Source organism: Arvicola amphibius, chromosome 12, assembly GCF_903992535.2.
Source record: "Arvicola amphibius chromosome 12, mArvAmp1.2, whole genome shotgun sequence".
Lineage (NCBI taxonomy): Eukaryota > Metazoa > Chordata > Mammalia > Rodentia > Cricetidae > Arvicola > Arvicola amphibius.
Window position 1 is genome coordinate 88,616,035 of NC_052058.2, and position 21,789 is coordinate 88,637,823.

The 21,789-nt window shown below is 39.3% G+C and overlaps 1 protein-coding gene across 5 annotated transcripts in view; it reads left to right on the forward strand.

Moving 5' to 3' along the window:
• The window catches only part of Srgap2 (SLIT-ROBO Rho GTPase activating protein 2), a 211,507-nt gene that overhangs the window by 75,797 nt on the left and 113,921 nt on the right, over nucleotides 1-21,789 (forward strand). For all 5 annotated transcript variants that reach the window (XM_038348994.2, XM_038348996.2, XM_038348997.1 and 2 more), the window contains exon 3: nucleotides 5,707-5,899. In XM_038348994.2, coding sequence (XP_038204922.1) covers nucleotides 5,707-5,899 — 193 coding nt within the window. The remainder of the gene's footprint in view (nucleotides 1-5,706; nucleotides 5,900-21,789) is intronic.

Sequence of the window (21,789 nt, forward strand, 5' to 3'; positions counted from 1 at the left end):
GGGATCAGTTTGGAGAGGAACTGATTACTGTTGGGATTAGTAAGAAATAATGGAGAGGAGAACCTGATGAAAGCCTTGATTGTATTCTTATATAGCACTTTCTGGAAGGTACTACGAATCAGTATTTTGAGGTGGCTGGGATGACATCATATGTAGGTGAAAGGACTAAAAGCAGGCGAGGTAGATGTTGTGGAGAAGACTGGCAGTCAGGTCAGGTTCCCACTGGGAAACATGGTCTCAATGTTACATTTCATGTTGGCAACCGAGCCCGTGGGAATCACAGCACCTGTCTCCAAGATGCCAGCACACCAAAAAGGGAAGAATATACCTGCATGACTTTCCTAAAAGAATGTTTCTCTTTTTTCTGACCTGCCTTCCTACCCCCACTTTCTTGTTAAATATGTGGAATTTATAACTAAATTAGAGAAAGTTCTAGAATATGGAGATAGATTTTTGGAAGGCAAAAGAAATCAGCTCTTATCCTAGGATTGAAGCAATAGGGAACACAAACCCCATCTGAACTTCGGTGAATTTACCAGGTGTTCTGAAGTAAGAACACTTTTCCTGAGGGCTGTTTCATCTGCGCTGGAAGGTATTATCACTTAAAGGCTACATGATATCCAGTGTGGCATGGCTTTGACTAGTTTTGCTAAATAATCAGTATCTTCCAATGATACCCTATTGAAACCTGTCAGCAGCTTCTTTTCTAAGTAAGATACAAATCTCCTTCTTAGGAGATAAAAAACACCCAAGCCAGGTGTAGTTAGTAGTGTCTTAGCTGTAACCAGACATGAACAAGGAGGCAGAACTGCCCAGGGAAAATTCTGTTGGCTATGTCTGCTGATCCTGAGTTTGAACGCAGCATTCCTTGCCGTATTTTGATCTGACATCCTCTGAGAAGAGTAGATCAGTGACGTGCTAGCCAGTGGAGTTTAGTGTCATGGCGAGGTCTGCTGCCCAGACACACTGCTTGCCCAGTCTGTTTTAATAGTATTCAATGCAGAACTGATTTACCCTAAAAGTAGAGAAATAGAAACCAAGAATTTTTTATGGGGTCTGGGGTCATTTCCTTGCCTGTTTTTTTGACAGAATCATAATCAACTTCAACAGAATATATCTGGTGGAGTTAAAAATTGTGTGTGTGAGAGAGAGAGAGCTTGCTCATACTATAAAATTCACATCTTTAAATTGATTCAATGTGTTTTCATATACTAACAAAAGCAAAACAGCAAAGTTAAATTTTGACTTGAATCTATGAATGAAATAGCAAAGGTCATTCTTTTGTTTTTTGTTTTATTGGGTTTTTTTTTTTTGTTTTTTGTTTTTTTTTTTTGTTTCTCTGTGTATCTTTGGCTATCCTTGAACTCACTCTGTAGTCCAGGCTGACCTTGAATTTATAGATCCGCTTGCCTCTGCTTCCCAAGTACTGGAATTACCACTACCACCCAGCTCAAAGGTCACTCTTGAGTATCAGGAAACTTGTCTAAAAACTTTAGTCCTTGCTAATTTTTTTTCTTGTATCATTTTAAAATGTGGTAAAAAAAGAAAAGAGTCAAAGGACATTGAATTTTTCTTAAGATTTACAGTTAGATTTCTTTCTATTTGTGATTACCTTTAACTCTTTTTTGTTTGTTTGTTTGTTTTTCAAGACAGGGTTTCTCTATAGCTTTGGAACCTGTCCTGTAACTAGCTCTTATAGACCAGGCTGGCCTCGAACTCAAAAAGATCCACCTGCCTCTGCCTCCTGAGTGCTGGGATTAAAGGCGTGCTCCACCACTGCCCAGCTGTGATTACTTTTAACTCTTAAGTCTTCACATTGGGATTTACTTCTGTGGGTTTTCTATACAGTAAAGAATATTCAAAGCAAAACCAAACAGACATTAGGTGCCCAGAGGAGATCACTTCTGGCATTCGTCCCTTCATAGCTACTTCATGGTGACTTTAGTACTTTGTTACTTTATGGATAACCAAGAAAGCATTCATAGCTCAGAGACAACTACTTTTAAAGAAGAGAGCTTTGCTTCTTCCCATAATTGTGCTGAAAGATACTACAAGAGCCCATCATCTCCCAGGACTTCTCTGCTAACTGTAAAGGAGACTTGTGAAGTCTTCTTGATTTGGTGTTGTAGAACATGTGAACAGTGTTTCTTTGAGTGTGCTCACAAGTCCACATGCATACTCATTTGAATGTTAAGAAATCCCCTGTGTTTTTATAAATTGCCCCTTTTTCTTTATGCCCTTTTGGTCAACCAGAGTATGGCGGGGTCTCCAGCCTGGGCACATGGCCCAAGTGTGCTGACAATCAGTACCCTATTGTTTCTTTCCCCTTATGTACATGGACAGAGGCTGGCACAGCTGCCGGATTGAGGACCACTGTTTTTTGTAACAACAGCCGCAGTACATTCTGCTCTCCACAGAACAGCCATTCTGTCTTGGAGCAGTAGTCTAGAGTCTTTCTTACTGCCTTCCTCAATGCTCCGAGAATGATAGTAAGGGAGAGATTTCCTTCTAGGCATGTTTCAGGGCAGGGGTACCTTATCACAAACCAGTGACAGGAGGTGTCTATTAGCATTCTCTTCTGGTTTGGGGTGGGGAATCTCATTTCCTTCCCTTCCCAATCCTTTGTACTTATTGATTAACTTAGGATAGGGCTCACAAGTGAAGGGAAGGACTTTCTTTTGAAGTTTCTATGGAGAACAGATCTAGGATGTATGGAAGTGATCCATTCTGGTTTTGGATTAGTCAAAATGTGGGCTAAATTGTAAATCACTGGCCTAGCCTAAACTTGATCCTGGGACCCTGAATCATTCTTCAGCAGGAAGATGAAGTCGAAGTTCCAAAGATTAAAAAACCATGGTCACTGATTTATACCCTGAAATGTTGTCTACAGAGTATCTACTTCTGACTTCTCAGATAAATGTTGTTAGCTTTAGCCCATCTCAGTTACCTTTCCTGTTGCTGTAATAAAATGTCTGGCAAAAGCCATTTAAAGGAGGAGGGTTTATTCTGGCTCCCAGTTGGAGGAGCAGTCTTTTGTGGAAGGGAAGTTGAGGTAACAGGAGTTTGAAGGAGCTGTTCACAGTTACATCTGCAGTCACAACGAGAGCAGTGAGTGCTTGGCTTCCTCATTTTATTCAGTTCAAGACCTCAGCTAGTGGAATGATGGCACCCTCAGTCAGGGAATCTTCCAACCTAAATTAATCTGATGTAGATTATACTCAGAGACTTGTCTCGTAGGTAATAATAGATAGATTCCATCAAGTATTAACTACCACAAGCCCTGTTAGCACTATTGGTATGGCCCATGGCTTAGTACTTAATAAACCTTCCATTTTTCCCCACCTGAAGTATCTTAGAAGCTAGTAATGGGAATTAAGCAAGTTATAGTGTGTATGTATCCCTATAACGTGTTCAGTAAATACATACTCTTTCTAAAAGGATCCAGAAGAGGGTGCAAGCATAGGATACAGCTCATGCTACACTGCTTACTCATTGAGAAGTCAGCGTGGACTCCCATGCTGGTTCAAAGTGCATGGCAACTTCTAAGACACATTGCTGTATCCAACAGGTAGCTCCTATAGTGCACTTATTTCATGGATAGAACAGTTTCAGAACAGCCTACTTCTTGAATTACATTAGTATCATGGGGCTTTGTCTATAGTCCCTAGAACAGTCTAGAATTTCTTTCTGCATTCCTGCTAGATTGTTGAGGTATAGTCTTAAAAGTGAATTATAGCTGACTCAGAGGGACTTGATAGTTTCAGTGTACCTTTATCTTCCTTTGTACCTTTGTTCCTGATTCGGATTCTGGACAGCCATTTTACTCTAAGAGATGATTCTTATTTAATGGGTAGGTTTTTAATATTATTGATGACCCATGAATGATCTGTACCTACAGTCTTCCTATATACTAGCAGTTATTGCTAGATTTTCATTAATTTGTACAAAGGGGCAGTTGCCTCTAGGAATGATCATAACAACGACTTTTACCCTTAAGAGACCCATAAATCTCTGACAAGAACCAGATCCCTGGCATAACCTCTGTAAATCTCTTACACACACAGCCCTATACCCCTTGTAATCAGACTCCAGACTATGCAGAACAAGAGAGCTTTGATGAGTGATGAGGTAGGGCAATAGCTTTTCTGTGAAGTATTCTGCTTGCGTGAAACAATCCTGCAGTGCTCAGTTTCAGTTCAGGTTGGGTTACTGCAGGTCTGAATAGAGATGAGGAAGAAGATTGCTCTTAGCGATTACCTAGAGTCACCTGCAAAGGACCAGCTATGTCTGTCATGTACTGATATTCCTGTAGAGACAGAAGCAATAAAGATGGGGATAGATGATGGACTTCGGGTACTCTAAGGCAAAACCCAGTGCAGCTTCATTGCTTTGAGAAAGGAGTGATTGCAAAGTTTTCAGCATTATTGTCCTTATCCCAAAATTTTGTCTGGAACTCATGTGACATTGTCACTTCTCTCCTTCTCCATCTGCCAGTGCTGTGGGAAATGAATTTGAAGCATGCATCAGGAAAGGCATAGTGTAGGTACTTCTTTTCAACCCCAAGTTGGAGTCTTTCTGGAGGTGAGTGTGCTGGTAGAGAAAAGGGATGAGAATTATTGCTCTATTTTCATGATAATGGGGAACTGGATGTAAAATAAGCTGGACATGGACTGTAGGCCCACTCTGGACAAGAAATCAGTCCAGTGTTGGCAGGCCATTTGTCTTGAATGCCAAATCTCTTTATCAGTAAAACATGTAGTGTATTCAAGACAGATCCAGTTGCCTCTGAAGCTGCCATTGCTGTGGTTCCACAGTGGTTGTGTTGCTAGTCCTATGCAAGAACTGGGTAGGAAATCTGCCAGGCAGGAGTGTAACTGAACATAGTTCTAGCTGGGACAGAGCAGAGGATCTCAGGCCTCTGTGAGGATGGAACAAGTGAGATCTCAGGAAAAAAAAAAAATCTCTTCCTAAGTCACTTACCACCATTGTTAAGCTACTCCTCCAGCTCTAGAGATAGCTTCTTGAATATTTACATTCTGTAATATTTAAAATTATGAAACCAGTTGACCTGGAATGTGATTTTTTTTTATAAGCCATAGTACATGTTTGTTCTTGGTTGCTGCCGTTTGGATCTAGAAAAGACATCTTTCTACCTCCATGAAAGTTCAATGATTCTTCCTTACCATACTTCATAAAGATACTGAAAAACATTTTGAAATGACGAGGAAAAGTGTAAAAAACAGTCATTTGTCTGGCTTTGAATCCCAGCTTACTGTGATTTAAGTTTGTCTTCTTTAAGACTTAGTACTCAGTCTTTAAAATGGGGGTAACATGATTCATCTGATTATTCGTTTGGGCTCCTTGACAGAAAAGAACCCAAATTCTGGATGGTGTTTGAAACAGTTAACTGCTTTATGAATATTTAGCTTTGGATGTTACTTTGTCTATTATAGAACTTATTCTAACAAATTGAACAGATTTTTGATCACAGATAGTCTTCAGTGGTCCAAAAAGACTTGGAGGTTTTGAAGGTACCTCATATTCTATGGTCAGTTTCAATTGTAGGCTATGTTATTAAGGACTTTGATATCCCAGGGAACAGAATGAAAGGCAGGGGCGTGTGTGTGTGTGTGTGTGTGTGTGTGTGTGTAGTGTAGTGTATATTTAGAGCTGTTGGTCTGACCACATTCTTTTGTTGTCTTGCAGAGATCCGGGCTCAGCTCACAGAGCAGATGAAATGCTTAGACCAGCAGTGTGAACTGCGGGTGCAGCTGTTGCAGGACCTACAAGACTTCTTCCGCAAGAAGGCTGAGATTGAAATGGACTACTCTCGAAACCTGGAGAAGCTAGCCGAGCGCTTTCTAGCCAAGACACGAAGTACCAAGGACCAGCAATTTAAGTAGGGACTTCATGGCAATTGCTTTTAGAAACTTTGAGAGTGTGGTCTGGGTTGCAGGGAAGCAAAGGGTACCTCTTAGATCCAGGTTGCTTCCTGAACCTACAGCTTCTTTTTTCACTTCAGTTTTAATGGGCAGTTCTCTATCTAAAAGAGATCAGAATAAATAGCGAGCCAAGCTAATGTATGTCAGCCAGTGGTCCAAGGTGTATGTGTGTGTGTAGCTAGTAATAGGTTTAATTATGACATTTTATACATGTATGCAATGTATTTCAATTATATTTACTTATACTGCCACCATACCACCACATTAGCCTCTCCTGCTCCCTTCCATTCCAGCTAATTCCCTTTGTCTTCCTAGATAGCCCCAAAGGAAAGATTGTTGAACATTCATCCAACTAATATCCATTGCACATTCCTTGAACTCCTTCATAGTGCCTTGAGATATGACAGAGAGCAAGCATGTCCTTTCCACATGGCCTTTTAATTAGAATGAGGAGATGGGAAGTAAACAAATTACAGTCAGGTAATTTAAAGTTGGGCGAGTACTATGGAATTATAATTCAGGTGGTTCAAGGACCTAGAAAAGGGGGCCATTTCTATTCTCCTTTGACCATTACTTTGTGCTTGATTTATTTCAGCCAATTCCCATATTATCCCAAGTAATAATCCATTTGTTAGCTCCTTTTAATACCAGCTAGGTATTGTGATTGTGCTCATTCCTATGGTAATAAGATAAGCTTTGGAATTTTTGGTTAACAAGTAAAAGAGCCATACAAACTATATAGGAAAAGGGACTTTAATAGAGATAGGAGAAAATGAATATTTTTAAAAACAGTGAGAAACAAGGTTAAGTAAGTGGAATGGGTCCCAAAGGATAGATAATGCTTTGATAGCAAGCATAGAAGCTCACATTTGACATGCCCTGTGTTAATGAGCCTTTAAGGATATTGTATTGAGACAGACCCAAGGAAAAGTATGCGTAAAATTATATATATATTTTTAAATCCAAGAGAAGTATGTTAAGTTTTGAGAGTGGTACATATAGAATTGGATAACGTCTAGAAAGGAGCAGTAGGGATGTATTTGTGTTAGTCAGCTTTCTGTTACTAAGACCAGATAACTGAGATAAATAAACTGTAAAGAGGAAAAGTGTTGTGTTTTGTTTTGCCTCATGGTTCCAGAGGTCCTAAGTCCATAGCTGTTTGATCTACTTTTGGGGAGCCCTGTGGTGGTATGTAGCATGTGGAGGAAGAGGCCTTTTCCTTCATTATGGTCAGGAAACAGAGAGAGGATGAGGTTAGGATTCCATCAAAAAAAAAATCCCCCAGTGTCCTAGCCTACCTCCTAAAGGCTCTGCTGTTGTCCAGCAGTAAACAAGCCTTTACCACACAAGCCTTTGGTGAACCTTTCAGCCTTATATGATAGCACTATTGAAGAGGTATTTGAGAAATTAGACAGGATTGGATAACTGATTGGATAAAAATAATCTAAATGGTTAGGTGACCTGGTATCTCTAACCTGACAATCAGAAGAATTGTGGTGTCATGGAGGGCATGGAGGAAACAGGTGCTTTAAATAGTGATTCTGCTTTGAGTAGTTGAGTTTGAGGCACTGTAAGGATTTCAGGTACCCAAGTTGAGATGTGGTACTACTGAGCTAAATGGTTTTGAGTGTGGATACATATTAAATCTGTAGTGTAAACAATATTGTAAATGTAGAAGAGAGAATAAGAACCAAGAGCCAAAAACCTAAGGCTTAAGAGGTCTCCCAGTGTTGGCGGGTAGTAAATATTTTTGCTAGGAAGATAGAAAATTCTAAAAAAGAACTAAAAGGGAGTCAGTGCCTCCTCCCAGGAAGGTCAAAGGTGGGAAGGTTTTGTGTGTCAGGGAACTAGAAATGTTTCAAAGGGAGCTTGATCCGAGTCAGTTTTAGCATTTTTTTTTTTTTTTTTAACTAACAGTTTGGGCTGAAGGCATTCTGAGAGAAAGAAGCAAAGCAGAGCAAGATGAGCTTGAAGGCTGGAGGGACAGCTCAGTGGTTAAGAGTACTTCCTGCTCTTTAGAGGATCCAGATTGCTTTCCTAGACCCATGTCAGGCAGCTCACACCCATCTGTAGCTCCAGAAGTCTGTTGCCCTCTTCTGGCCTCTCTGGGTACGGTATTCAATTCACACCACCACCACCACCCACCAATCCACCCACCCACCCACCCACACACATACAAATACACACTCTCTTCCTCTCTTCTGGCCTCTCTGGGTACTGTATTAATTCATACCACACACACACACACACACACACACACACACAAAATAAATCTTTCTTAAAAAGTCTGAAAACAAAAAAGCTTTCTTCTCTTCGAATGGAACATCTGAATTGCTTGTTTTTATAGGTCAAAAGTGGTCACATAATTGTACTTTCACGTAGTACAGCCTACTACAAAAAGAGATGAGTCATAGGAACAAATGCACATAATAAAGATAAGATGGAGAAAAACTAAGCAAGAACTCCAGACAGCATCCTGTGTTCAGACTAATTTATTCCTAAAAATATCAACAAAAATGGTTGAGAGTCTCCCAGTTTTACATGGAATAAATGGGTTTTGTCCTTATAAATGTATATATGAAATTGTAAATTATATTTCATTTGCTATTTTTCAGCCTTTTGTACCTTTTTCTCTCATTTTCTTCTTTTTCCCCCACAATTAAATCTATGATCTACTTTCTTAAGTCCAGTGATCATCTGAACAGTCCACGTGGCTAACTCTGCCTTGTCTCACTAATGCAGTGATGAGATCTCCACTTGTTAGCATCACACTGGAATGGAACCTTCATTTTTCCCTTTCCTCCTCATTTCTGTGTAGCAGAAGACAGCCTAGTGCTCAGATGTTTATGTGCTATAAGCAGCTGTGCTCCTGCAACATTTTGTATGTAGCACCAAAATTTTTGTCCTTTTCTTCTTTTGGGGGGGTATACATAAAAGGCATTTTAGGCATGACTAGTATGGTTAAGAAAGGTATGGATGCTATAGTAAACCTTAAATAATAATTGCATTTAAAAGATAGGTATAGATTTTTCTGTAGATAATAGTCTGTTAGCCAGTCAGGATAGTCAGTCTACTTGTCCCACCCCTAGAATGTGTCCATTCTACTTTCTATGCCCAAAGTAGCTCATTCTTACCATATCCCATTTCATCAATTCAGAAAAACAGCAGGGCAAGAGGGCACTATATCTTTATTCTTTAAAGGTATAGTCTGACAGTGGCATATACATGTCTTTAACTCATATCCAGCTGGACAGAGCTTAGTCACATGGTTATGCTGTTCTGTAAGGGAAACTAGAAAATATATTTACTAACTTAGGTGACCTAGAAAGCAGTTTCTATAAAGGGAGAGATGTTGAGGGACAGTGTTTGCAATATTGTCTAAGTGTCATGGTATATGGGAGGACAGTATATGACCATACATAGTGCACATAAAAGAGTGATTTGTTCTGGTTAGAGGTGAAGTTCAGTGGATAGGAATGGGAAAATAAAACTGCCAATGCTATGTATTGTTCCTGAATATTCTACATAATTAAGACAGTGAAAGAACTTAGAGAAGAATGAAGAGATGAGGAAAGAAACGTTTTACATAGACAGTAGTGTCACCAGCAGCCCAGAGGTGAGGAAAACACGCCTGGGGGGTAACTTATCTGCTTCTCTGAACAATATGAATTATAACTATAATACTAAATGACTTTGGAAAAGTTGGTAAACCAGAGATTACAGAGGTTTATGAATATTGGCCAATAGGGTTAGGACTTTGTTTTATAAGGATAAAGTAGCCACTAACAATTACTGAGCAAGGAACTGAATTATATCTATGCTTTAGAAAGACTAGATGAAAGGGCTTTGTAGGGAGGCATGGTCCAGTGGGAAGGGTGATATGAGCCAACATAGAAGTCATGCCCTTGGGAACAGAAAAGATAGAGCAACATGTGAAGACAGGAACCACCTGAGTCAAACAAGCTGGGATAGAGAAAGCACTTTTTGGTTCTCTAAACTTTGGAGTAGGAAGTGTATTTTGTCTTCATTCAGCCAGCAAACTGTAGCCCCAGTTTTGCTGACTCTGTGACTGGTCCCAGAATAGTTCATTCTCAGCAGGCACTTGTCACTTCCCCCAGAGCTGTAGCAGCTGTTGGCCCAGTAATGCCATGAATTTGTCTGCCTGTGCTGCCAGGAGAACAGCTGCCAGTAGCAGCTCTGGATAGATCCCGTTCTGGGATGTGGAATTTATTCAACTTGGGATGGAGCAGGTTGGCTAGGCTGAAGACATTACACATGGATTCATCCCACCCTTTTCCAGGACTGTCTATTACTCTGGCTCCATTTCAGTCAACCATCCTAGGTTAGGATGGTTGTTTTGTTATAGTTTTAAGTGGCACTTTAGGAACAAATATTGCCTAACTACTTATTTTCATCTTCTCTTGGAAATTTCTTCCCTGGAAGCCATTACCGTGTCACCCTGGTGGCTGTGCTTTCTGTTCTTTGTGCCTATTCACCTTTTGTCCTTCCCCACGTGGCTCAGTACAGATATCCTCATTAAAGCCCATGTAGCTTGACTCATGCAAAATCTGACCTGACGGTTCCATTCCTCTTCTCCAGACAGTGAGAGATGCTACAGATAACTAGAGAGATTACTCATTCTACCTTTTGCTTTAAGACTGGTAATATGGCCTCCCTGTCCCCTCATTTTGTCAGACTTGTTTGATTAAAAGCAGAGAAAAAATATTATGTGACAGTAGGAAGCCTTCCTATGGAAGACAGTTCTGCATGTTTTTCACTCTTTGAAGAGCATAAATGTATTCCTGTTTGTTGCTGAGCCTTTGATTGCCTCTTTAAGTGGAATTTGTGTTAATGTTGCCCCACAGGATTCTGAAGGGTTCTAATTAATAATGTGCTGGCTTTTCTTTTCTTCTTTTCTTTCACATGGGCTTGCTGTAAATTACTTTTCAGTTCATTTGGTTTTGATCTCCTACTTTTAATAACTAATATCTTTGTTTTATTTTGAGGTAGTTTCTCTCCCCAACTCCCACTCCATGTGGAGTTTTAGAGAAGCAGTATGCTTGGTTATCCTGCTGTGTTCGTTACACTGACCTTATGCTGTTTAATAATCTGTTGTTAACATCTTTTTTCCCCATCTTTTCCTTCTCCTTAATAAATATTTGTTGGACATTTTAAAATTATGTTCTAGACTCTTAGAAGAGGGAGCCTAAAGAAATTAAAGAGACTATAACTGAGGCACTCCCCCCAAAAAACCCAGTATTTTACTTTTGCTAATATTAAATTAGCATTATCTGAAGGTAGACACACAGAAAGTAATTTTACCTATTTGGTCTCTATGAGTTATGTTACTTTTAGGAAGGATACGGAGAGCCTGGCCTCCGTATCTCATGAATCTGGCAGAGGGCTGGGTGGGGAGTTGGCTCAGCAGTTAAGAGCACTGGTTGTTCTTCTAGAGGACCTGGGTTCAGTTCCTAGCACCTACATGGTTGCTCATAACCTTCTGTAATTCCTATTCCATAGGATCTAATGCCCTATTCTGACCTCTGGGAGTATCAGGCTTCAACATGATATATAGACATATATGCAGGCAAAATAGTCAATCACAAAGAAATATAAAATAATAGAATTTGATAGATATTCAATTTTAGCACTCCCTTCAGTGAAAGACTAAGTGCAAATTAATTAAGAAAAATTCTTATAGAGCTCATGTGCTTGGTCTTAGGCCTAGCCTATGTATGCACAAAGGTGCTGTAGGTGCTCTCCTTCTGTTAAATGGAGTCTCTCTTCAAAGTCAAGTTGAAAGTTGTTTACTACTCTCACAAGATGACATTGTTTGAAAAGCAGAGTCATCTGGCCATGGAGAATATTATAGCTCTGACTGCAAGTGAGAAAAAAGGTGAAGAATCAGAGACAACAGAGATTCTCTTTGAGTTTGGGTTGACCTAAGGAGGACAGGAGCAATAGGAAACATAAAGTTGTTGTAAGGAAGAACTCCATGACTGCCTAGGACTAGCACATCCCCCAGGAAAGTTTTGCCCAGATGTAGCAGTATCTGGTGTTAAGCACAAGTTGGCCTCCCTTCCCTGTGGCTCAAGTTACTATTATTGAGACATTACCAAGAAATTCCTTCGTATGTTTTCCACTGACCCATTCCATATAGAACTTTAGATGATGGCTTGTATTTTTTAAAGGAGTTGTTGGCAGTTGGCAAGAGGAGACTGCAGAGTGCTTAGTCCTAAATGGAACATATCTACTGCCTTCTCTCCTTCCAAGGCTCAGGGATCATTGCAGAAGAGGAGTGGAAAGTGTCAAAGCCAGAGGTAGTGGATGACTGCAAGGAAACAATGTCTTCTGGACATGGGACCACTGCACATATGACCTCAAAGCAGTTGTGACAGCATATACAAGATCTGTGCAAGCCTAAGCCTGACCAAGCCCCAGTATGGAGATGGGAGTTGGACACAAAATTCCTCCCTTAGCCATGACACTATTGGCAATTGCTAACTGCTGGGGGGAGGGAGGGGGGGTTCTCTGAAAGTAGCTCCAGTTAAGTCAATCATGCTTCAGTGGAAGACCACACATCCAAGAAAATTTGAACAGCACAGCAGAGATTGGTCTTGTTTTATTCTTTTTTCTTTTGAAGGGATCCAAAGTTGGATGTATAAGGACAAGAATAGAATAGGTCTAGGAAGAGTTGGGGGGGGGGGGGGCGGTGAATAAAGCACATATAAAACTCTCAAAGAACTAATAAAAAAATAAAAGGTGTTGGGAGGATAAAGGTAGATAGGAGTTCATAAGAAGGCAACTTGAGTGTCAACAAGGGTGACTGACCAGTTCTTTGGAACTGAAAAATAATTCTCTTGAAAGCTTTTTGCAATGCTTTTCTACTTAGTAGAAAAATAACACTCCCAAGGTTTGAACCAGGTAAACTTAAGTCTAAACCTGATCTCTTCTCCGTATAGCTTGAGCTACTCATTTAACCCTTTAAGCATCAGTTTCCACATCCATGACATGTGGAGAGTAATACCTTGAGGAACTGGTCTCAGGATTAAATATAGTATGTGAAGTGCTAAGTTAGCACCTATACTTAGTAGGTACTCAGTAGAAATTAGCTGATAGAATTGCCACCACTGCAGGAGGAGTGTAGCAAGAAACTATTGGGGTTTCTGTAGAGAGTAGTGTGACCTGAGTAGGTAGAAGACCAGTTCTGTTTAACGTCCTGGAGTGCTCTCCATGGAGCCCAGCAGGCCAGTGCAGCAACAAATGTGGTTACTGGGTTCCTGGTCTCAGGAAGCCAATTAAAAGCTGCCACACTTCTACTTAAGTAGGTCTATTTCATTGTTCTGGGATAGAGAATGATAGATGGGTCAACAGCAAAACATGCTTTTATGAGCATCTGGGGGTATGCTGGACTTCCAAGAGCTTCCTATGCTTCCTAGGATCTGACACTATAGGGTAAGCAGGTCACACTTCAAGCTTTTTATTCCACAGCAGGCATGTCCTTTGACATAGGGGATAGGAAAATTATAGTACAGGAATCTCTACTGTAAGCATAGCAATAAACCCAGGGAGCAGTGTGTAGCTCCATCTCTGGATCTTTAATTCTTAAGAATTCACAGCTAATTAAATGCATTGTCTTTGACCTAGTTTTCTTTTAAAGACAAAAGCCATGCCTTCTTGTTGGGAACTGTGTTAAGTGGGAGGGTTTCCAAGATAAGAAGAAAAGACAATTTCTGCTGCACAATTTTATTTTTTATTGTTGGTTGGGGAAAGTCAGGCAGATTGTAAGAGAATAATAGTGCATATCCACACGGGCACATGAATCTAAAAATAGAATACCATTTAAAGCAGGTACTAGTAGTTCCTGAGAAGAGAGAGATGGCAGAATATTCAGGAAGGGACCCGCACTTGGTTCAGCCAAAGAAAAGTAAAAGATAGCACAATTATGTTCTCAATTAAATTTGGTCCCATGGTAATTGAAGTAAAGACTTTAATATCTTAGTCCTCTGCTGCGCTGAAGTATCACACTGTGAGGAGATACAGAATCATGTGGGAAGGGCTCAGTGTTAATGAAGGATTTAAGGAGGCTGAGAAAAAGTAGAGTTTGAATTTTTCATTGCAGCAAGATAGCTTTATTCTGCTACCTCCTGTTTCTTCCACTTACTAACTTACTGCTCCTTGCGTTTTACATTCTGAAAGGATCAATGAAATAGGTCTGCATGTTAACATTTTTGGTGCACAGGATCAGAACAAACCGAACAAATTCTGATTACATTTAGTGGTAAAATACTGAGCTGTTTTAGTCTATTTCTGCTTAAGTGATGGGAACAGGGCATCCTTGCATGAAATTCAGACATCCCTTCCTGGCAACCTCTAGTGTTAAAGTAGAGGCTGTAGAACAAGTCTGGCAGCTCTCAGTCTGAACCTTTGTAAACAACAGATGTTCCTAACTGAGTTCTAGGGGGTGGAGGTTGAGGTTTCTGTTGATGCTTGAAATTCTTTGAATTTATAGGCAGTGTCTTGGGGATTCAGCAAGAAGAGGAAGTTGTAAGGGACTGATTTTGCAATGTACAGGTGGAAATGCCTCTGACAGATTTCCTTAGAAAACACAAAGCACTATTGAATGGACTCTGAATAGAGACTGAGAGGTACCCAGGGAGGCAAGCACAGTAAGAAAGGCTCAGCTTCAATGGTATATTGATTTTCTGCCTTCCTCCCCCTTATACCCCTCATTTGTACACCTCTGACTTTGTTAGCCCCTTCCTTGTGTGCTCTTCCTTGCCACAACATATTCAGACAGCTGCACAACATAGACTCTCTTCATTAGTACCTTCAAAGTGGTATGGATTCTTACAATGTACAGATTTTCTGTCTAGGATATATATATATATATATATATATATATATATATATATATATATCCTAGAAAAATATATATATATATATTTTTAGGTCAGAGTCTTACTATTGAACCCATGATCCTTCTTCCTGTTTGAATGCTAGGATACATAGCCCTTTTCTTGGATTCTAAGCTTATTTTTGTACTTTCTTGGTGCTGATTTTGCAAGATTCCCATTACATCATTAATCACCACCAGTAAGAGATAGGTCAAGATGGAATGACTTAAAGCAATTTCAATTCTGCCCCCTTTCTTTCTCTTTCCTCCTCTTTTTATGGTACCAGAGCTCTAATCCAGGATCCCGCATATGCTAAGCAGGCCTTCTGCCTCAGAGCTACATTCCCAACCCTGAGTGCTGCCTTTCCCTTATCCCTGTCACCCAGATTCCAGGTATATGTACTAAGCATGAGTGCCTAGAACCCTTATACTTCACAACCTAGTTAGAAAATCCAGAACGGAAAAATGCATATGCAGTATATGATACAACAAATAAACAATCAAATGTTTGGAAAGCTTCTCACCTTTAATCAAATGAAGAAAGACAATATATCAGATTTGGGCACATTTTTGTTCCACTTTATTTAGCCAGAAACAACTGTTTTGAAAATCTTTGATGAAGATCACTTGTTATTTGGAGACTAAGGATGTGCTGTAAGGACATGTATGATTCTGAAAGCAGGTCACTTCTGGCTGTTCTGTCCAGAAGTTTAGAAAATAAATGAATACCAATCCTAGTAGGCTTGTTCTTTTTTGTTAATTTTTAAATAACTTATTTTTATTTTATGTGCATTGGTGTCTCACCTGCATGTGTGTCTGTGTGAGGGTGTCAGATCCCCAGGAACTGGAGTTACAGACAGTTGTGAACTGCTGTGTGGGTGCTGGGAATTGAACCCAGGTCCTTTAGCAGAGCAGCCAGGGCTCTCAACTGTTGAACCATTTCTCCAGTTCTTTAGCCAAACATTTCTGAGTGCTCATGTATGCCAGGGCTCTGCCAGGAATGAAATAGAGGTAGTAGAATAAGCTGCCATGTAAATAGAGACTGAGCTTTTGTTTCCCAGCCACCCAGACCCGAAAAATCATACAAAAGTATGTTAATTACAACACTGTTTGGCCAGTGGATGGCTCAGGCATATTCCTAGCTAGCTCTTACATCTTAAATTAACCCATTTCTATTATTTTATATTTTACCACAGTGCTCGTGGTTACCTCACATCTTGCTTTTTTGGGTGGCGTCTGCCTGATTCCACCTTCTTTCTTCCTGTATTCAGTTTAGTTTTCCTGCCAATTATATTCTGCCCTGCAATAGGCCAAAACAGCTTCTTTATGGTAATAACACATATTCATAGCTATAGAAGGGAATACTATTTTAATTAATGGAGGTTACTGATTAATGTGAAATAGTATAAGTATGTATGTGTATTTTTTGTGTTCCCATAAAGATGCGGAGTTCAAGCTGAGGAACCAAGATTATTGAGGAATATTTTTAGATACTCGAATAAACACTTGGCTTCATTTTCATCAATCCTGCACAGGTTCTAGAGTCATGTGGAGATTAGTTTATACAAAAAAGCCAGAGTAACATATAATTAATGACAAAGGAGAGATAAGGGAAATGGCTTTACTTTCTTCCAGAGTGGAATCCTTGACAATTTTTAATTTTATATTTAATTATATTTTATAGTTATAGAAAAAATTTAAGAATAATACAAAGAGTAGCATATACCATTTTACCCAGATTGAAAGTATATTTAACATAGCATACATTTACTTCATATATTTCCTTTTCTTTTCATGTGCAATTTACCGTGTTTGTGCTCCTGAAACACTTCAGAATAAGTTGTAGACATGGACTCTTTTATCCCTAAATATTTCAGTGGGTGTCTGCCAAGATTATACTTTTTTTCTAATACAGTTGCAGTGTGATTGTCAAATCAGAACATGAAGATCACCATGATAATACTTAATCCATAGTCATTCAGATTTTACCAGTTGTTTAAAAAGTCCTTTAGGCAAAGGAAAATTCACAGTTGTGTAGTTATCTCAGTGTCCTTTAATGGAGAATAAATTCTAAGTCTTTGTACTTTATAATATTTTTTTAAAGCATTTGACCTAAAAATTGCTACTGAATTTGCTATTTCTAATCTTCTGATAATACTGTCTGTGATTTGATTCAGGCTACAAGCTTTGGTAGAAGTGCTGTAGGGGTTACTGTCATGGTTTGCTCAGTATGCCACTTGTTGGTGATTTGCTCTGCTACTGATAATAATAACTTTGATCAAGTGCTATATATCAGGTTTCTTTATTTTTTTATGTAACTCTTAAAGCTATTCTGTCCTGTGCTTTGAAATTAAAGGACATATCATGGAGAAATTTTAATTCTGTGTATAATTACCAGTAGTTTTATCATCTGTTGATAATTCTTGCTTGAATCATTTTATTAGGAGGAGGAGGATAGTTACCAAAGAGTCATTTTTCTAATTCTCTGAGTCCTTAAACATTTTTTTGCATGGGATTTTGTAGAAGGAAGTGATTTTTTTTTTGTCTGGTTGTTTATATCACTGTGGACTGGATTTTTATTTCCTTCAATAGTTTACCTTAACATTTTTATTTATCTCTGTGTTCATGGTGTCTTATATTTGATTATTGACGTTATGTCAAACTGGATCCTGTGTCATTATGACATGTTTTATTTTCATTTCTTTATAGTGTAAAATGGTCCAGGCTCAGACTGAGCTTGCCTTGTTTCTGTTCTAGAAAGTCATTTCTTTAGAGAGTCCTGATTGCATTTAGTATGGAATTTGATCTAGAAACATTGGTTGCTTATGCATGCTATTTGTTACTGGAGTTTAACTACCTCTGTCAGCAAAGGTAGTAGACAGAGGTAGGTCTAGGAGCCAACACCCATGTACTTATACTTTCTTTTCTCCATTTATATTTAGATGCTTCTCTATTTATGATAGGATAACATTCCGATAAATTCATAGTAAGCTGGAAATATCGTAAGTTGAAAGTGCATTTAATACACTTAATTTAATAAGCTCCATAATTTAGCAATATAGCATACTTTGGAGTATTAATTATTTATACTTGTGATCACAAGTTGGCCATTGCCCAGAATCACCAGAGTCATACTGCCTGTGGCTATCCAGGAATAAATTAAAACTCAAAATTCAGAATATAGTTTCTGCTGAATGCTTATGGCTTTGACACCATTGTGAAGTAAATAGAAGAAAAAAAAGTTTAAATTCAAGCATCATTAATCCAGAAACTATCTCTACTTATTTATATTAAAGCCTGTGAATTCACATTAATCTTCAGTTCTGTTCTGATGTCAAATGTTTTATTTAAATGTTCCCACTTTTCATTTTTATAATTCTCTTCTCTGAACAGTGAGGAGTTTAGTACTACTAGCCATAATATATTTAATTAGTTATTCTGTCCTAGACTGTAGACAAAACGTAGTTTCGTAATTGCTAACTCACACTTTTTACAATACTGACTCAGTTTTTATACTGGCTTAGAGTATTCAAGTTTTTGTTTTCCAGCCAAAATTGTGTTCAAAGAGTTGTTCCTTAGTGCTTTTTCCCTCAAACCTCAGACTTTCACTGTAGTCATATTATTTATTTGAAATACAATTCTGTTTATATTTAATTTTTCTTCTCCAGGTTGAGAACTTAATTAAAATTCTCGCTTCCAAATCTTTTTCTTGACCAGAGATCAAAAAAACTTAAGAAAGTGCCATGTGTGGTGGCGCACACCTTTATCTCAACACTGAGAGACAGTGCTCTGAATCAGAGCTCTGAATCTGAGGCCGGCCTGGTCTACAGAGTGAGTTCCAGGACAACCAGGGCTACACAGAGAAACTGTCTCAAAAACTGAAAAGAAAAGGAAAAGAAAAAAGCTTAAGAAAAAACAAGGGACATGGTCATCCATAGGTTATGTCAGGATATTAGTGAAAGTCAGCAATAGGGTCACATAAGTCAGATGATGAATGTACTCAAGGGCTGTCTGTGGATTTGTCTCCCTCTTTCTGTTTATGGATCCCCTGCCAGTTTCTCTTTATATGACTCTGCTTACCTTCTCCCTTCCCATCTGGGCAGTCTAACAGTCTTTTACAGTTAGGGGACCAGAACCAGAATCCAGTTTTTATCTCAGGTTTGTGCTGTGATCGTGTAGATCATTTACCGTCAGCTCATGTCACATGGTGTAGGACCTTTTGCAATCTTGATCTGGTCTAGGGCATTCTTCTGTAGATAACTAACCCTGCAGAATTTTAACCCTGGTTGCTAGACTGTCCTTAACTCTCTGTTCTAATGCCCCTTATTTTTCCTTGCTGACTTTCTTACCCAGACAGACTGGCTTCTCCAATAACTACTACACTAATTCTGACCTGGTTATTGTCCTTCTCTCTGAGAATGACTTCAGGATTCTCCTTCCAATGCCTTACTTAACCCTCATCCCTCCACCTCCCACACACTCATTCTGTTTCTTTTTCCTCTAGATACCTGTAACCTGGTCAGTGCTGCTGTTTCCAGCTGTTCCGAATCTTCCTGCAGCCTAAATTCAAATGCAGATGGGCTCAAATCTTTGATGCTGTGCTCATTTCTACAGCCTAAAAACAAATTGCTAAAAAAGGATCAGGAAATTTTAGAATCGTTTTAGGGTTTGGTTTTTCTATCTTCTCAGTTCCTTCATTTCCCCTTGCCTCTTCCCTCATAATCCCTCGTCACTTTCCCTTTTTCTTTGTATGCCTTCCTTAGAAATGACTAGTTCCTAAATCTTTCGCCCCATTTTCATTCCCTCCATGTTCATGGGTTTTAGCTGTTTATATGGCTCTATTGACAACCAAGCTGGTGATGCTGACGTTTTTCTAATTGTGCTGCTTCTGAACTTCTAATTAGGGCTAAGGGATTTGTGTCCTTTTGATCTTGTAAAGGAAATGAGGTTCAACTTCTGTCAGTGGTCACTTAAGAATGACGGTACTCTTCTATTGATTTTATCCATCAGAGTGCAAAAAGGAGCCAGTTCTGCTGCCTGCCTGCCTGCCTAGTGTGTGTAGGCACTTCCTGTAGATATCAGCATGTCACTTAGGAAACAAGGAACATTGTGTCTACATCATCATTTTCAAATCTTTCTTCTTGGAACTTGCTAACCTCTTTCTTTCCATGTTCCTTAGAAGTTTGTTTAGCTCAGCATTTCTAGTCACTGTAAATATGAGAAGAAATCCACATAATGGGACTATTTATTATTCAGATGCACAACAAAGATGGTGGCTGTCAACTGTAGAGTGTCAGGAAGAGGATAGTGCAAAATGTAGTAACTCTGGAATGCCCAGTGTGACCAGAGCGCCAAACACTTCTAAGGATTGTCCTGCAAAGAGGAGCTCAGGGAATGGCTTCCAGAAGTTGAGGGAATTCTTTATTTACATGGAAATTAGGAAGTTTGTGTTCAAATACTGTCCTAGCTTTATCTCTCCTTCTAATTCCTCTGTGTGTGTGTGCGCGCGCGCAGTGGTGGCGGTGGCGGTGGCGGTGGCGGTGGCGGTGGCGGTGGCGGTGGCGGTGGCGGTGGCGGTGGCGGTGGTGGTGTGCACCTCCATACATAAGCATATGAAGGCCAGAGATCATTAGTGTTTTCCTTTATCCATTGGTACCTGTTATTTTGTTTTGTTTTTTTAAAGACAAGTTCTCTCCTAGAACTTGACCTTTTGGCTAGACTAGCTGGCTAAACAAACTCCCAGAATCCTTCTTTCTTTCCTGTCTTTTCCCCAATATTGGGGTTACAGATGTGCATCACCATCCTCGTGTGTGTGTGTGTGTGTGTGTGTGTGTGTGTGCGTGCGTGTGTGTGTGTGCGCACGCATGTGTGAGTGCGTGCTGGGGATCTGAACTCAGGACCTTGCACTTGCACATTAAGTGCTTCTTACCCAATTAGTCCTCTTCCCAGCACCTCTCCCCTCAATTCATTTTCTTTCTTCCTCCTTTCTCCCTCACTTCTGTCTTTGGAAAAAAATACTTTGAAGAGATTTTTCAGATTCTTAAAGGGGGCTTGGGTATCTGACCATCTCCTTGAATTTAGGACATTGTCTTATACTTCTAACCTGTATTATAAGCTGAAACACACAGGTCTACTCATACAAATAGACAAATATGCCAGCCATGGTTGTGTACAACTGTAATCCACATATTTGAGAAACTGAGGCAGGGGAACATGAATTCTAAACTAGCCTGGGCTACATAGTGAGACCCTGATTAAAACAAAGAGCTAGGAGAACGAAGCAAATCAACAAATGAGCAGAAAAATACAAGACAATGTGCATTTATATTATTAACTAAGAACATCTCTTTCAAAAATAAAGATAAATTTTTCTATATATAGTATATACTGATACCTTGTTTTTTGAAAAAAATTATTACTGAGTTATGTGTCTGTGTGTGGACATTGGATCCCTTGGAGCTGGAGTTACAGGTGGTTGTGAGCTGCCTGGCGTGGGTACTAGGATCTAAATGTGGGTCCTTTACAAAGCAATACTCACTCTTAGTCACTGAGCCATCTTGCCAGCCCCAGGATGCTTTCTACTGACCACACTTGTTGTGTGGTATTTTGTTATTCTGCTCTACTGTTTTCTAGGTATTGGGGATTGGGGAGAAGAAAGCTAGTTTTAAGTTAATAATTATTTTAGTTATATTAGTGACTCATCTTCCATTGACTGAAAAACATTCCTATAAGAACATTAGTTCTGGTGTTTTTTTTTTTGTTTGTTTTGTTTTGTTTTTTTTGTTTTGTTTTTTTTTTGTTTTTTTTTTTTTTTGCAGTGTGCAGAATTACCTGAAATGCTTATTTTAAAAGGAGGGTTCTTGAGCATTACTCCAGTTCACAGATTAAGCAATCATCCAGGTGATTGATTCTGTTACAAGGTCACTAAGAGAAACTGCTCTCTTAGGAACT